At 39.1% G+C, this 18,400-nt stretch overlaps 1 protein-coding gene across 1 annotated transcript; it reads right to left on the bottom strand.

Moving 5' to 3' along the window:
* Positions 1 to 1,034: 1,034 nt before the first annotated feature.
* LOC133544990 (zinc finger protein 501-like) lies at positions 1,035 to 15,166 on the bottom strand. Its single transcript, XM_061890264.1, has 2 exons — positions 14,739 to 15,166; positions 1,035 to 7,790 (listed from the first exon to the last, which is right to left on the bottom strand). Exons 1-2 carry the CDS (start codon positions 14,863 to 14,865, stop codon positions 6,421 to 6,423), a joined length of 1,497 nt encoding a protein of 498 aa, XP_061746248.1. The 5' UTR covers positions 14,866 to 15,166; the 3' UTR covers positions 1,035 to 6,420.
* Between the last annotated feature and the right edge of the window lie 3,234 nt (positions 15,167 to 18,400).

Genomic DNA, 18,400 nt, shown 5'->3' with positions numbered 1-18,400 from the left:
CCATCATCTTCCGCTTATCCGAGGTCGGGTCGCGGGGGCAGCAGCCTAAGCAGGGAAGCCCAGACTTCCCTATCTCCAGCCACTTCGTCTAGCTCTTCCCGGGGGATCCCGAGGCCTTCCCAGGCCAGCCGGGAGACATAGTCTTCCCAACGTGTCCTGGGTCTTCCCCGTGGCCTCCTACCAGCTGGACGTGCCCTAAACACATCCCTAGGGAGGCGTTCGGGTGGCATCCTGACCAGATGCCCGAACCACCTCATCTGGCTCCTCTCAATGTGGAGGAGCAGCGGCTTTACGTTGAGCTCCTCCCGGATGACAGAGCTTCTCACCCTATCTCTAAAGGAGAGCCCCGCCACACGGCGGAGGAAACTCATTTCGGCCGCTTGTACCCGTGATCTTATCCTTTCGGTCATGACCCAAAGCTCATGACCATAGGTGAGGATGGGAACGTAGATCGACCGGTAAATTGAGAGCTTTGCCTTCCGGCTCAGCTCCTTCTTCACCACAACGGATCGATACAACGTCCGCATTACTGAAGACGCCGCACCGATCCGCCTGTCGATCTCACGATCCACTCTTCCCCCACTCGTGAACAAGACTCCTAGGTACTTGAACTCCTCCACTTGACTCAAAGTCAGGGGTCTCAAACCCAATTTACCTGGGGTCCACTGGATACAGAAACTGGATGAGGCTGGACCGCAAGAAAATATTTCTTAAAAAATCTAACATGCACTTTTTAATGAATTCACCTTCTATGAATGGCTTACTTGCCAATCCTCACGATTTTTCCGGGAAACTCCTGAATTTCAGTGCACCTCCCGACAATCTACCAGTGCAATCATTCTCCCGAATGTGTCCCAATTTTCATTATTAAGGGCTGCCGTGACTGCACTGCCTTTAACGTCCTCTACAACAGTGGTTCTCACCTTTTTTTCAGTGATGTACCCCCTGTGAACATTTTTTTAATTCGAGTACCCCCTAATCAGAGCAAAGCATTTTTGTTTGAAAACAAGAGATAAAGAAGTAAAACACAGCACTATGTCATCAGTTTCTGATTTATTAAATTGTATAACAGTGCAAAATATTGCTCATTTGTAGTGGTCTTTCTTGAACTATTTGGAAAAAAAGATATAAAAATAACTAAAAAACTTGTTGAAAAATAAACAAGTGATTCAATTATAAATACAGATTTCTACACATAGAAGTAATCATCAACTTAAAGTGCCCTCTTTGGGGATTTTAAAAGAGATCCATCTGGATTCATCAACTTCATTCTAAACATTTCTTCACAAAAAAACAATCTTTAACATCAATATTTATGGAACATGTCCACAACGTGTGTCGCTATCAACACTCAATGTTGGATTGTTGTATTATTTTTCCACAGTTTATGAACTTACATTCATACTTCATTGAAGTATTATTCAATATTCCTATGTATAAAGGATTTATGAATTGCTGCTGATATTTAGAATGTTTTTAATAAATCTCACTTATGCCTTTGCATATCTTCAAGTACCTCCAGGGGTCCGCACACCCCCAAAAGAAGACTACCAAACCACTACAAGTCATCGCGCACGCTTCTACATCATTTAACTGATGTGCACGCTCTTTTACATGTTGTGTGAGACTTGTGCAGAAGGACGTGCGTGGCTGCAGGACGTACTTGTTTAGCGGCCATTCAGTTCATACTGAGGGTGCCGTGTAAACAGCTTTGGCGCTTTTGCAGATGTGCGCCGCGCTTTGAGCCCACGCCAGACAGGGATGACGGACCCTTTTTGGGAGAGTTTCCGCACCCTAACCCGGCTTAGGCACAGGAGAGCAAGTGCCCAGAACACCTTGCAGGGCTACAATATACAACACCTCAACCGACGCAAGTAGGGTGGGTGGGTTGGTTGGTGGTGGCAGGGGTGTGTATGGAGTTAGGTCTGCATGGGGTTCTGGGTGGTTGTTCTGGTGTGTTTGTGTTGTATAACGGTGCGGATGTTCTCCCGAGGTTTGTTTGTCATTCTTGTTTGGTGTGGGTTCACGGTGTGGCGCATTTTTGTAGGAGTGTTAAAGGTTTTTTTTGCGGCCACTCTTAGTGTGACGTGTGTAGCTGTTGATCAAGTATGTCTTGCAATGATGCACATGGCCAGATGCAACATACAAATAGGCTTGCCCGCAGCAAGTTCAGGATGTAAGGGGCGCTAAGGGCAATGCCAATATGGCACTCCCTGAATATTTTTGATCTGGTAATAATTGACAGCAGCATCGAGAGAATTGGTGCCCTGAAATTCAGGGCTCTCCCTGGAAAATTGGGGACGTGGGCAAGTATGACGCTGTCAAGCGCCCTTCATATTAAACTCGCGGGCCGCGAAAACATTAAATTGTCATATCAGAGCGCATGCCGCATTATAACGTCTCGCGGGGCGCAATTGGCCCACGGGCAGCATGTTTGAGACCCCTGCTATGAGTAGTCCGGCTTCTTCCGACCTCCAAAGACAAGCTTAGGTTCTTTGGCAACACTAAAATTGGCCTTAGTGTGCAAATGTGAGTGTGAATGTTGTCTATCTTTGTTGGCCCTGCGTGTGATTAGAAATGCTTAAAATGTGTTTAAACGCTCAGTCTGGCTGTAGTGCTTCAGGTTTCTAGACAACGACTTTGAGCTAGCGTTTTAGCTAGTTAACCCATGACTTGCAGCCTCTTCAGTTCGAGGATTTTATCAGCAAATGGGGGTTTGGTTCTGCAGCAAGTCTTTAATTCTGCTAAGACCGAAAAAGATGCCACGGCAGATCTTTATTACTGCGAAGGAAAGGGCACTACCGGGACACAGGCTGATGAAGGACCACCTCACATGTGAAACTACTGCTTTTTTTTATCAACCTTAAACTCCCCAAGTGTTCAACAATTCCACAAATATTCCCATACAGAAGGTAAAATTATTTTCCTTTTTTGATTTGTTTGGTTTTGGAGCACACCAAGACTTGTGTTTGTGTGTGCGTGTCTGTGTGTGTGTGGGCGTGCAGGCGTGTGTGTGTGTGTGTTTGTATTTTCATTTAGACTTGCTGTGTTGTTGTGTTGTTTGGATAAAGGAGATTGTTGAGCCATTACCCTCTCATCTTGGTTTATATACACAGTCGTGGTCAGAAGTTTACAATTGTGAAGGACATAATGTCATGGCTGTCTTGAGTTTTCCAATCATTTCTACAAGTCTTATTTTTTTGTGATAGAGTGATTGGAGCACATATTTGTTTGTCACAAAAAAATAGAAGCCAGAAGCAGTTATTCATGTTTACACTGATTGTTTATGGGTTACTCTGCTTCACTATACAAACTTTTAGTTTTGCGAAACCATCTTCAATTACATGCGATACAATGCCTGATACCCCAATTCATCGTGGAGTATCAGTTATTGATGATCAGGACTCTCCTGTCTTCTCTGTTGTCCGCTCTTTGTATGAGATATATTTTATTTATATTTCTGATAACATTTCTTAGGCTGTTGTTCGTTGTGGACCTGCAGCTTTTTTTTCCTGCTAGTTTTCCTGTTAATATCAGTTTTTCTAAGCTGTCTTTTCTAATGACATGTCTGAGGAATTCCAGCTGCCTATTTTGAATCGTTGCAATGAGAGATCTTCTTGCTTTTGCCCACGCCAATACTTCTTCATGACTTTCCTTTTCAGTCCTTAATATGTGGGGTATTTTTCTTAAGAACCACATTACAGTTGCCTCTAATTTTCTCAGTTGTTGTTTATTTAAAGTCCAGCATTCACTGCCGTAAAGCAGAACAGACCAGACCGTACATATGTTTTGATGACTCTGAGTTTGGTGTCAGTTGAGATATTTCTATTTCTAAATATAAGACTTGTTTTGTTGAAGCTGTCATTTAAATAAATAAATGATAAATGGGTTGTATTTGTATAGCGCTTTTCTACCTTCAAGGTACTCAAAGTGCTTTGACACTACTTCCACATTTACCCATTCACACACACATTCACACACTGATGGAGGGAGCTGCCATGCAAGGCGCCAACCAGCACCCATCAGGAGCAAGGGTGAAGTGTCTTGCTCAGGACACAACGGACGTGACGAGGTTGGTACTAGGTGGGATTTGAACCAGGGACCCTCGGGTTGCGCACGGCCACTCTCCCACTGCGCCACGCCGTCCCTATGGCAATCCGTTTATCTCTTTTTCACACCTACCATCAGATGTTACTTTGACGCTGAGGTAGTTGAATTGATCCACTTTTTTTTAATATTCTTTTTGCATGTGATGTTACATAGATGTGGTTTCTTGGAAACTGTCACTTTTGTTGAGGTTTAGAGCCGGTCCGTTAGCTTCACTGTGGGCGATTACTCTTTTCAGGATGTTCTGTAGTTTTTCTTCAGTCAGCTACTCGCACAGTGTCATCTGCACATCTGAGGTTAACGTTATTTTCTCCAACTTTTATGCCGTCTTGATGATTGATGTTGCATAAGATCATTTCGCTGTAGATGTTAAACAGATCAGGAGATAGTTCACAACTTTGTCGAACACCCCTTTGAATGGATTCGAATTGACTGCATTCACCATCTATTCGGACTGCTGATTCTTGTTCCCAGTACATATTTCTGATAACCCTCTGATCTTTCCCAACAATATCCAGCTCATTCAAGATTTGGCAAAGGTTTTTATTTTTCACTTTATCAAATGCTTTTGAATAGTCAATAAAACACACGTATACATGCGCTTGCACTTCTATTGATCTTTCCATTACCATGCAAAGTGTGAATATAGCATTTCTGGTGCACTGGTCAGGGAGAAATTTGAATTGTTTGGATGAAAACTCTGGATGTATCTTAGTCCTTGCTCTTGCCATCAGTACTCTTAAGAAACATTTTGGTGGTATGACTTATAAAGCTTGTTAATCCATGTTGATCACAGTCTATGAGTCCTGGTTTCTTTGGCAGAGTAATAAAAATAGATTGTACATATCTGATGGAATTTGCCCGTCGTCGTAAATGATGTTAAACCGTTTTGTCAGCTTTGATGTTCCAATTTCTTCGAGTGCTTCTATGACTTGAATTGGTATTTTATCTGCTCCAACCGCTTTATCATGTTTCATTTTGGACACGGCATTTTTCACTTCATCTTCTGTTATAGTGTAGGCCTTCCATGTTTTTTTTTATAGTTGGAGCTGGGCCTTGGTCGTCATGGATTAAATCTTTAATATATTCTGACTATCTTGACAGAATGCCTTCCTTTGATTTGATGCATGCTGACTTTGGGGGGCCCTGCGTCCTGTTGACTTCATTGATCTTTTGGTTCATGTACTTGTTATCAGTGTCCTTGTGTTGTTTTATTTCTTCCCATTCTGAGTTTATCCAGACTTCTTTAGCCATGTTGCATTTCTTCTTTATAAGCTTATCAAGTTTGTTGTACTCACTTTTGTTATGTTTTGATACTCTGCCCGTGTCCAATTAATCAAGAATTTCTTGAGTCATCCATTTTTTACATTTAACAACAGGAACATGTTTTTCCGTGGTTTGGATTATATATTATTGCTGTCTTCTGCAGTTGTGAATGTGTGTAGCATTTTTAGCTTTAAATTTGTTTGACACTGTTGTAGCAACATTATTTTGAAGATCTTGGTCCTTTTTAATTTATTTTTTATTTATATATATATATATATATTATTTTTTGGGATGTTTTTGAGTCTCAATTTCATCCCCTGCTAAGGATAGAGTTTTTAAACCGCTCCTTAATAATAAAAAATCATTTTTGTTTCTACCTCTATCACCAGGTATTTTCCATGTCCAGCATATCCTTGGATGGTTCTGATAAGGAATTGTTTTTTTTGTACATCACTCTACCATTTTTTCACCGTGTCAATTGATCTGGGGACGGCGTGGCGCAGTGGGAGTCCCGGCAGGCAGGTGATGGTGGGGATTGAACCAGGGACCCGAGGGTCCCTGGTTCAATGCCCACCTAGTACCAACCTCGTCACGTCTGTTGTGTCCTGAGCAAGACACTTCACCCTTGCTCCTGATGGGTGCTGGTTAGCGCCTTGCATGGCAGCTCCCTCCATCAGTGTGTGAATGTGTGTGTGAATGGGTAAATGTGGAAGTAGTGTCAAAGTGCTTTGAGTATCTCGAAGGTAGAAAAGCGCTATACAAGTACAACCCATTTATCATTTATCCCTCGACTTTCTCGCTCCTTTTTTTGCCACTTTGGCCAGCTTTTTTGAAACATGTTGCAGGTATCAAATTCCAAATGAGCTAATATCTGTAAAAAAATACATAAGTTGACCAGTTCGAATGTTGAGTATCTTGTCTTTACAGTCTTTTCAATTGACTATAGGTTGAAAAGGACACACAAACAACAATGTCACACATGTTATATGTGAGGTTGTTAGAAAGTCAAAATTAAAGTCTTGAAGGTTTATTTCAAATCCTGCAGTTTCATTTGCTGCTGCTGTTCTCACCAGCACACTTGTGTTTCTTGCGCTGGTACTTATAAGAGAATCTTTCACCACACACACTGCAACTCAACACTTTCTCTCCAGTGTGTGTTCTCATGTGTGCTACAAGGTTTGGTCGGTCACAAAAGCTTCTGTTGCAGATTGAACAGGAATGGGATTTTTCGCCCGTGTGCGTTCTCGTGTGTCTTTTCAAACACTGATTTTCCGTGAAACCTTTACCACAGGTTGAACAGGAAAAGGGTTTTTCGCCGGTGTGCGTTCTCATGTGCACTTTCAAATTGTTGCTTTGCACAAAACCTTTACTACAGATTGAACATATAAAAGACTTTTCCCCAGTGTGTATCCTTCTGTGTTTTTCCATACATGAACTTTGTGCAAAACCTTTACCGCAGACTGAACATATAAAAGGTTTTTCCCCGGTGTGTGTTCTCATGTGCACCTTCAAATTGTGACTTAGAACAAAACCCTTACCGCAGATTAAACACGTAAAAGGGTTTTTTTCTCCGGTGTGTAATATTGTGTGCCTTTTCAAACTCTGACTGTGTGTAAAACCTTTAGCGCATATTGAACAGATGAAAGGTTTTTCTCCGGTGTGTATTCGCATGTGTAATTTCAAATTGTGGCTCGTTCCAAAACCCTTACCGCAGATTGAACAGACATAAGGTTTTTCTCCAGTGTGCGTTCTCATGTGCACTTTCAAATTTTGACTAAGCCCAAAACGTTTACCGCACACTGAGCAGGTGAAGGGTTTTTCTCCGGTGTGTCTTCTCGTGTGCGTTTTCAGATTCCGACGGTAATTGAACGTTTTGTCGCAGTGAGAACATTTAAAGCGTGCGTCGTCGGTGTGACATGTCTTATTGTCTTTAGAGTCTTCATCATCAGTGTCAGGAGAGTGTGAGGTTGTGTCCTCACTATCTGATAGTGGAGCTAAGAGCTTGTCTGCTTGTGATCCTCCACAGTGGTCTCCATCAGCTTCTGTTGTCATGTGTTGAGTTGGAGGCTCCGCCTCTTCCTTCTCCTCATCATCTTCACTCTTCACAGGGACACCAGTCACTGGAGACCCCACCGGTCCTTCAATATGCTCTCCCCCCTGACTGATGCAGTGTTCCACCTCTTCCTCTTTAGGCCAGAGGGTCCGTGGCGCCTCCTCTTCCTTTTTAAAGTGGGGGGTCAGCGGTTCCTCCTTGTCCCGATCAATGCCGGGGTTCAGCGGATGCTTCAGTTTATTTTTGAAGCGCGGGGTCTCTGGCACCTCCTCTTCCTTTTTAAAGTAAGGGGGTTGTGTCTCACCTGGCTGCATCCTGAGACTACACTCCTTTTGCTCAGGGAGAAGATGTTCTTCACAGACATCTGCAGCACACAAGAAGACAAAAATATGCTTTTAGAAACATACAGTATGAACTAGTCCAAAATCTCTAGGGGGGGGGGGGGGGGCTTACAACATTATCCACAGGAAAAGGACACCGTGGGGTACTTATTAATAGAGATGGATAATTGAAGTTAAAATCTATAATGCAGGGGTCACCAACACACCAGGTAGCCCGTAAGGACCAGATGAGTCGCCCGCTGGCCTGTTCTAAAAATAGCTCAAATAGCAGCACTTACCAGTGAGCTGCCTCTATTTTTTAAATGTTATTTATTTACTAGCAAGCTCGACGTTTTTAATTATAAGAGAGACCAAACTCAAATAAAATTTGAAAATCCAAGAAAATATTTGAAAGACTTGGTCTTCACTTGTTTAGATAAATTCATTTATTTTTTTACTTTGCTTCTTAGAGAGAGACAATTTTAGAGAAAAAAATACAACCTTAAAAATGGTTTTAGGATTTTTAAACACATATACCTTTTTACCTTTTAAATTCCTTCATCTTCTTTCCTGACAATTTAAATCAATGTTCAAGTAAATTTAATTTTTTTTATTGTAAAGAAAAATTAATCAATTTTTATTTAATTCTTCATTTCAGCCTCTGTTTTTTCCACGAAGAATATTTGTGAAATATTTCTTCAAACTTATTATGATTAAAATAAAAATAAAATATTCTGGCAAATTTAGAAAATCTGTAGAATCAAATTTAAATCTTATTTCAAAGTCTTTTGAATTTCTTTAAAAATTTTTGTTCTGGAAAATCTAGAAGAAATAATGATTTGTCTTTGTTAGAAATATAGCTTGGTCCAATTTGTTATATATTCTAACAAAGTGCAGATTGGGTTTTAACACATTTAAAACATGTCATCAAAATTCTAAAATTAATCTGAATCAGGAAAAATTACTAATGATGTTCCATAATTTTTTTTTAAATTTTTTCTAAAAGTTTCGAATTAGCTACTTTTTCTCTTCTTTTATTCGGTAGAATTTTGAATTTTAAAGAGTCGAAATTGAAGATAAACTGTTTCAAAATGTAATTTTCATTTTTTTCGTGTTTTCTCCAATTTTAAACCGTTCAATTTAGTGTTTTTTTCATTTATTCTCTACAAAAAACCTTCCGTAGAAGGAAAAAAAATGTCTGACGGAATGACAGACAGAAATACCCTTTTTTTTAAATAAAAGTATCCGTTTCTATATATATTTATTGTGAGAAATCATTAATATGATCAGTGTTTCCACAAAGATAAATATAATTCATCATTATTAATAATATAGAGGTAAAGGTAAATTGAGCAAATTGGCTATTCCTGGCAAATCATTTAAGTGTGTATCAAACTGGTGGCCCTTCGCATTAATCAATACCCAAGAAGTAGCTCTTGCTTTCAAAAAGGTTGGTGACCCCTGCTCTAATGTAATACATCCCTTAATAAAGAATTGCAAATATAAAAACATTTGTAAAATGGTTATAAAAATAACAATCAATGGGTTGTACTTGTATAGCGCATTTTTTTCTCCTGCTGTTTGGATACGTGACATTTGTTTTAGGTATGTGGCATGTGGGTAATAATCCAAATTAATTTTTGATCACAATTATAATCAGAAAAAAAACATGACGGCGGTGTAACAAAATCAATATTCAAATTAAAGCTGCAAGCAGCAATGGACGGGACCGCTTGGGCTACTGCCCCGCGACCCAAGCCCGGATAAGTGGTAGAAGATGGATGGATGGATTATTACAGAGAAAAAGTTGTATACACGTGTTATACATCAGTCTCATAGTAATAACAGTTGTAAAGTGGCTTGGGCATTTTATAAGGACGCCTTGTTGAAACTCTAATGCATTGTTAACGGAGTGGAGCTTTTGTATTGAAGGGGGAATAGCAAACTTCCTGTTGGTTTTAGCTGGAGGTTGTCATTCTATGAAATATAGGGCTCAGTGAGACCTACATTGAGGTTTTTGTTTCATGTGAGTATGACATTTCTACAGTGAGTTAGAGGAAGTTTTGTCTGAGCAGGAAGCCGCCATCTTGTGACAACATTATTGCAACTGCAAAAGCGCACCGAAACTTTGCGGGCTCATAAAATCCAAACCGGAGTAGTAATTAAAACCTTTTCATCAGCTTTAAATCAGAAGGGTTCAATCGCTCTTCTGTGTTTATTAGAAGCGGAAATGACAAACGGCCTCAGAGAAGATAATGTCTGAAAAAAAGCGAAATATTTTGAGCCAACTTTTGTATTGAAGGGGGAATTGCAAACTTCCTGTTGATTTTAGCTGGGAGGTATGAGTGTATGAAATATAGGTCTAACGGAGACCTACATAGAGGTTTTTGTTTCATGTTTCTACGACATTGCTACTGGAAGTTCCAGACAGTTTTGTCTGTGTTTTCTTCCTACGGGGCGCTAGAGCGCAATTTTGAGTGTTGGGGTTTTTTTTTTTTGATTAGATCGCAATTTTCGCCGGTCCTGATGTGTTTGTCAAATTTGGTGAGTTTTTGAAGGATGTTAAGGCGGTCAAATTACAGCTCAAAGAGGCGGCGGAATAGTAATAAACAATAATAATAATAATCAAACCTTAGAAATTCAATAGGGTCCTCTGTCCCAAAGGGATATCGGTCCCTAATCATCACCTATTGGCTCTGATTAAAAGTATTTGGCATTTGTCCATGGACTGATTTCCTATCCCAAGTAATTTTGAACCAACAACTGTAATATTGCCCATATGCTGATACTATACTTACTATATTATGTATCACATTACTAAAGATAACTACATTTCTGATTTTAGTTGATGTACTTTCTTTGTATGTATAGATTACTTGGGTTGTTCCAAACATCTGGAAATGTTTTTTATGTCTATAGCACTTTAGGAAATATATTTAGTGAGGAAAATGTTGATGTGTTACCAGAGGTGGGTAGAGCGCCCAAAAATTGTAGTCAAGTAAGACTTTAGATCAGGGGTCACCAACTCGGGCACCAGGTCGCCCGTAAGGACCAGATGAGTCGCCCGCTGGCCTGTTCTAAAAATAGCTCAAATAGCAGCACTTACCAGTGAGCTGCCTTTATTTTTTTTAAATTGTATTTATTTACTAACAAGCTTGTCTCACTTTGCTCGACATTTTTAATTCTAAGAGAGACAAAACTCAAATAGAATTTGAAAATCCATGAAAATATTTTAAAGACTTGGTCTTCACTTCTTTGAATAAATTAATTTATTTTTTTACTTTGCTTTTTATAACTTTCAGAAAGACAATTTTAGAGAAAAAAATAGAACCTTAAAAGTTATTTTAGGATTTTTAAACACATATACCTTTCTACTTTTTAAATTCCTTCATCTTCTTTCCTGACAATTTAAATTAATGTTCAAGTAAATTTTTTTATTTATTGTAATGAATAATAAATACATTTTAATTGAATTCTTCATTTTAGCTTCTGTTTTATCGCCGAAAAAATATTTGTGAAATATTTCTTCAAACTTATTATGACTAAAATTCCCAAAAACTATTCTGGCAAATCTAGAAAATCTGTAGAATCAGATTTAAATCATATTTCAAAGTCTTTTAAATTTCTTTTAAAATTTTTGTTCTGGAAAATCTAGAAGAAATAATGATTTGTCTTTGTTAGAAATATAGCTTGGTCCAATTTGTTATATATTCTAACAAAGTGCAGATTGGATTTTAACCTTTTTAAAACATGTCATCAAAATTCTACAAAAGTAATCTTAATCAGGAAAAATTAATAATGATGTTCCATAAATTCTTATTTAAATTTTTTTCAAAAACATTAAAATTAGCTAGTTTTTCTTTTCATTTCTCTCAGTTGAATTTTGAATTTTAAAGAGTCGAAATTGAAGATAAACTATGTTTCAAAATTTAATTTAATTTTTTTCGTGTTTTCTCCCCTTTTAAACCGTTCGATTAAGTGTTTTTTTCATCATTTATTCTCTACAAAAATCCTTCCGTAGAAGGAAAAAAAATGTACGACCGAATGACGGACAGAAATACCCTTTTTTTTGTTGTTGATATTTATCTGTTTCTTTATATATTTATTGTGAGAAATCATTAAGATCAGTGTTTCCACAAAGATAAATATCATTCATTATTAATAATAAGATAGAGTTGAGCAAATTGGCTATTTCTGGCAATTTATTTAAGTGTGTATCAAACTGGTAGCCCTTTGCATTAATCAGTACCCAACAAGTAGCTCTTGCTTTAAAAAAGGTTGGTGACCCCTGGCTTAGACTAATATGACTCAAGTGAAAGTAAAAAGTAGTCCCGAGGCGTTCCCAGGCCAGCTGGGAGACATAGTCTTCCCAACATGTCCTGGGTCTTCCCCTTGGCCTCCTACCGGTCAGGCGTGTCCTAAACACCTCCCTTGGGAGGCGTTCAGGTGGCACCCTGACCAGATGCCCGAACCACCTCATCTGGCTCCTCTCGATTTGTATACTCTAGCCTTCAAACAGAACCCAGTTTTAGACCAGTTGATCTGCCGTTTCTTTTTCTGCTCTGTCCCCCTCTCCTTACTGCTGACCTGTCTCCGCTCAAGATGATCTCCTGCTGGCCCCACTATGGACTGGACTCTCACTATTATGTTGAATCCATTATGGACTGGACTCTCACTATTATGTTAGATACACTATGGATTGGACTCTCACTATTATGGTAGATCCACTATGGACTGGACTCTCACACTATTATGTTAGATCCACTATGGACTGGACTCTCACACTATTATGTTAGATCCACTGTGGACTGGACTCTCACTATTATGTTGAATCCATTATGGACTGGACTCTCACAATATTATGTTCGATCCAAAATGGACTGGACTCTCACACTATTGTTAGATCCACTATGGACTGGACTGTCACACTAAAATGTTAGATCCACTATGGATTGGACTCTCACTATTATGTTGAATCCATTATGGACTGGACTCTCACTTTTATGTTAGATCCACTATGGACTGGACTCTAACAATATTATGTTAGATCCACTGTGGACTGGACTCTCACTATTATGTTGAATCCATTATGGACTGGACTCTCACAATATTATGTTAGATCCAAAATGGACTGGACTCTCACACTATTGTTAGATCCACTATGGACTGGACTGTCACACTAAAATGTTAGATCCACTATGGATTGGACTCTCACTATTATGTTGAATCCATTATGGACTGGACTCTCACTTTTATGTTAGATCCACTATGGACTGGACTCTAACAATATTATGTTAGATCCACTGTGGACTGGACTCTCACTATTATGTTGAATCCATTATGGACTGGACTCTCACAATATTATGTTAGATCCAAAATGGACTGGACTCTCACACTATTGTTAGATCCACTATGGACTGGACTGTCACACTAAAATGTTAGATCCACTATGGATTGGACTCTCACTATTATGTTGAATCCATTATGGACTGGACTCTCACTATTATGTTAGATATACTATGGACTGGACTCTCACTATTATGTTGAATCCATTATGGACTGGACTCTCACTATTATGTTAGATCCACTATGGACTGGACTCTCACTGTTATGTTGAATCCATTATGGACTGGACTCTCACTTTTATGTTAGATCCACTATGGACTGGACTCTAACAATATTATGTTAGATCCACTGTGGACTGGACTCTCACTATTATGTTAGATCCACTATGGACTGGACTCTCACTTTTATGTTAGATCCACTATGAACTGGACTGTAACAATATTATGTTAGATCCACTGTGGACTGGACTCTAACAGTATTATGTTAGATCCACTATGGACTGGACTCTCATAATATTATTCCAGATCCACTATGGACTGGACTCTCACTATTATGTTCGATCCACTGTGGACTGCACTCTCACTATGGACTGGGCTCAGGAACACTTCAGAAAACCACTGTCACTAAATACAGTTGGTCGCTACATCTGTAAGTGTAAGTTCAAGCTCTACTATGCAAAGAGAAAGCCATTTATCAACAACATCCAGAAATGCCGCCGGCTTCTCTGGGCCCGAAATCATCTAAGATGGACTGATGCAAAGTGGAAAAGTGTTCTGTGGTCTGACGAGTCCACATTTCAGATTGTTTTTGGAAATATTCGTCATGGTGTCATCCGGACACCATGACGCAAAGTTGAAAAGCCAGCTTCTGTGATGGTATGGGGGTGCATTAGTGCCCAAGGCATGGGTAACTTACACATCTGTGAAGGCACCATTAATGCTGAAAGGTACATACAGGTTTTGGAACATCATATGCTGCCATCTAAGCGCCGTCTTTTTCATGGATGTCCCTGCTTATATCAGCAAGACAATGCCAAGCCACATTCAGCACGTGTTACAACAGCGTGGCTTCGTAAAAAAAAAAGAGTGTGGGTACTTTCCTGGCCCGCCTGCAGTCCAGACCTGTCTCCCATGGAAAATGTGTGGCGCATTAAGAAGCGTAAAATACGATATCGGGGACCCCGGACTGTTGAAGGACTGAAGCTCTACATAAAACAAGAATGGGAAAGAATTCCACTTTCAAAGCTTCAACAATTAGTTTCCTCCGTTCCCAAACAATTATTGAGTGTTGTTAAAAGAAAATGTGATGTAACACAGTGGTGAACATGCCCTTTCCCAACTACTTTGGCACGTGTTGCAGCCATGAAATTCAAAGTTAATTATTTGCAAAAAAAATAAAATTTATGAGTTTGAACATCAAATATGTTGTCTTTGTAGCATATTCAACTGAATATGGGCTGAAAAGGATTTGCAAATAATTGTATTCCGTTTATATTTACATCTAACACAATTTCCCAACTCATGGAAACAGGGTTTGTACATCGTCCTCACAAGACAACCAAACTTCTTATGCACCATATATTAAAGAATAGTGTTAATAATGAAATATAAAGTTAGTAAAGATGTGAGAGTAAGAAGTAAACAAACCTGTTCTGTGTAACACAACTTGATGATGTTTCTTATAATAAACATCCAGTAGTTGATGTTGTCGCTCCTTCTCCTCTTTTGTTGGACAAAGTACCTCCTCATACTTTGCTATCGTTCTTTCGCACATTTTCCCACAATCACAACACTTTACACTCACATTTGTTCCCTACTTAGCGATGTTTAAATAACTTCCGCTTCTCTTTGTTAGCAGCTAACAAGCTAAGCTAACTAGCCAGCTAAACTAGCTGCAAGCTATCTCAAATGAAGCTAGCAAACAGGAGAAGCGTCAAAGCGCTAAAGTATCCACAAACAAACAATTATTAACCGTGTGTGCTCTATTAAACAACATATATCTAAGAATAGAGAAATATAATTCCCGCGTTTAGGCCTTCTCCGACACACGCCATCTTGCTTTATCACCCGCTCGGTTCACGCATGCGCTAAGTCGACATCACTTCCGTCAACAGACATCGATAATTAAACAGTAAAATCGGATAAAAGTGTAGCGATTGTTCATTTTTACGCTCTTTTTCTTTTTTAGTTCTCATGAAAAAAAAATCAAATTACACACACACGAATTAATCAAACATGTAAATATTACAGGACGTGACGTCGGAGAAGCTCCCCGTCGCAATCTTCGCGCATGCGTGCACCGATCGGGTCTTCCAACAGTTGTATCGACAATAACACAAATTTGCAGGGGGGGGAATAGCTGTAACAAAGTGCAAATTGAAAGGTGGTGAGTCCACTTTGGTCATGTGATTATATTTCAGAAATTAATTAAATTGATTAAATTAAAGGCCTACTGAAATGACATGTTCTTATTTAAACGGGGATAGCAGGTCCATTCTATGTGTCATACTTGATCATTTCGCCATATTGCCATATTTTTGCTGAATGGATTTAGTAGAGAACATCCACGATAAAGTTGGCAACTTTTGGTCGCTAATAAAAAAGCCTTGCCTGTACCGGAAGTAGCAGACGATGACGTCACCGGTGTGAGGGCTCCTCACATCTTCACATTGTTTATAATGGGAGCCTCCAACAAAAAGAGCTATTCAGACCGAGAAAACGACAATTTCCCCATTAATTTGAGCGAGGATGAAAGATTTGTGTTTGAGGATATTAATAGCGAAGGACTAGAAGAAGAAAAAAAAATCAAGTTAAAAAAAACAAAAACGTGATTGCATTGGGACGGATTCAGATGTTTTTAGACACATTTACTAGGATAATTCTGGGAAATCCCTTATCTTTCTAGTGTGTTGCTAGTGTTTTAGTGAGTTTAATAGTACCTGATAGTCAGAGGGGTGTGTCCACGGGTGTCTCGAGACCAGTGTATGAGGGAATTCGACGGTTCTGTCGGGGGGTGATCTCTTTATCCCACCGCTGCCACCAGGAAATGTTATTGTATAAATAATACACTGGGTATTTAGGACTGGAACATTCTTTATTTCAGCCCGGTTGTTAAAATAGCCAGCATATGTGTCACATCCTGAAAGGTCCGTAGCGTCGTATCCGTCCCAGCACAATTCACGTCACTCATTGTCACTTCTTCTGCAGCTGAGTAGTTGCAAGAAGGATCACTAGCGCCCTCTACCACCAGGAGGCGGGAGTCATTTAATGACTCATATATGCCACACGCAGCTACGGTATATTAATAAAACATAGCTGATCTCCGGTAAAAGGCGACTTTTTACCACAATTTTCTCACCGAAACCTGCCGGTTGACATTTGGTCGGGATCCATGTTCGCTTGACCGCTCTGATCCATAGTAAAGCTTCACCTCCGGGAATTTTAAACAAGGAATCACCGTGTGTTTGTGTGGCTAAAGGCTAAAGCTTCCCAACTCACATATACTAGTTTTTTGGTGCTATTTTTAGGACTTACTGCAAAAACTAGTCAAAGATCCTTTATAATAGTGTTTCTTGTATAGAAATATAAAAAATATATCTGTTTCTCAGCTGTAATCCGTATGGGCCGCAGCGGTACTCAGTTGTAATAAATTTTTCTACCACTTGTGGCAGTAATGACAATATTAAAACACTGAAAAAGTCTGGTTTCTTAAGCACAAAAATTATAACTAAAGTGGTGAAGCTGTATTTTAATTTACATTTTAATCATCCATAATTTAGTTGATTTATTTCAGCACATCGTAATTGTATGTAAATGTACTTTTTGAGCATTTATTTGAGTCCCTTTTGTATGCTTTATATTTGATGAGTGTTTATTTTTCTAATTAGCCTGACCTAAAGTTTATGTGTTAAATAAATAATAATCTTTGCGATTAACGCATGGTTGTTATGTCATTCCACAAGGTTGTAAACTAAGTAGGTTAGATTGAATACGATTAAACCCAAGAGTATGACTACTGATTCAGTTTTAATATTTAATAAATATATATATAATGTATACGGTGTGGTGCAGTTGGGACAGTGGCTGAGCCAGCAACCTGAGGGTTCCTGGTTCAATCCCCCACCTTCTACTATCTGAGTCACGTCCGTTGTGTCCTTGAGCAAGACACTTGACTCTGGGTCCTGGTTAGCGCCTTGCATGGCAGCTGCCGCCATCAGTGTGTGAATGTGTGTGTGAATGGGTAAATGTGGAAAGAGTGTCAAAGCACTTTGAGTACCTTGAAGGTAGAAAAGCGCTATACAAGTATAACCTATTTATTTATTTATTTATTTAACTCCATCTTTCTACTGTGACTCCTCCATCATTAATTGAAAAAATTGCAAAAGATTCAGCAACACGGATGTTCAAAATACTGTGTAATTATGCGATTAAAGCAGACGACTTTTAGCTGTGTGTGTGTGCAGCGCTAACATTTCCTTACAGTCCGTGACGTCACGCGTACACGTCATCATTTAAATTTAATTTAAAATTGCAATTTAGTAAACTAAAAAGGCCGTATTGGCATGTGTTGCAATGTTAATATTTCATCATTGATATATAAACTATCAGACTGTGTGGTGGCTAGTAGTGGCTTTCAGTAGGCCTTTAATTAATGTTATTAATTAAATGTAAATGTATTTTTTTGTAAGAGGAAAAGGGAGGAAACGATCAAACTGTCAATATTGAAAGGGTTTCTGAACTTCGATTTTTAGGAGCGATACCGGATGACGGTCTGACATGGAAATCTCATATTGCACATTTACGGAAAAAGATGTCTAAGAGTATTTTTACCTTAAAAAAGGTCAAATATGTGTTAGATCAGGGGTAGGGAACCTATGGCTCTAGAGCCAGATGTAGCTCTTTTGATGACTGCATCTGGATCTCGAATAAATCTGAGCTGACATTGCTTAACATGATAAGTAATGAATAATTCCACTTGTAATCACAGTGTTAAAAATAATGTTAAAAATATAAAACATTCTCATGCATTTTTGTTCCATCCGTCCGTTTTCTACCACACCTGTTCAAAAAGTTGCGTAATGGTAAGAAGTTATTTATTTATTATTAGTTAGTGTGGGGCTTGCCCCTCTGGGGGTTCTTCAGACCACCAAGCACCGACATGAGAGCCTGTTTCAGGGTTACAATATTGTTTTATTTTTCAATAAGTCTCTCAGTTGGTGTCCACCAATTGTATTATTGTCTTTCGTTCTCGCTCGCGCTCTGGCTCCAGCCCCAACCCCGTCTCTCCTCTTGGCTGCTGCTTATAACAG

This window comes from Nerophis ophidion, linkage group LG28 (assembly GCF_033978795.1).
Source record: "Nerophis ophidion isolate RoL-2023_Sa linkage group LG28, RoL_Noph_v1.0, whole genome shotgun sequence".
NCBI lineage: Eukaryota > Metazoa > Chordata > Actinopteri > Syngnathiformes > Syngnathidae > Nerophis > Nerophis ophidion.
This window is presented reverse-complemented; position numbering and strand designations above follow the sequence as displayed.

Bases quoted from the DNA above. Each gene is read 5' to 3' on its own strand.
- LOC133544990 (XM_061890264.1), bottom strand. From the start codon at position 14,865: ATGTGCGAAAGAACGATAGCAAAGTATGAGGAGGTACTTTGTCCAACA. The intron at 7,791-14,738 runs GTTTGTTTACTT...TGTGTGCTGCAG, and splicing joins AGTTGTGTTACACAGAACAG to ATGTCTGTGAAGAACATCTT.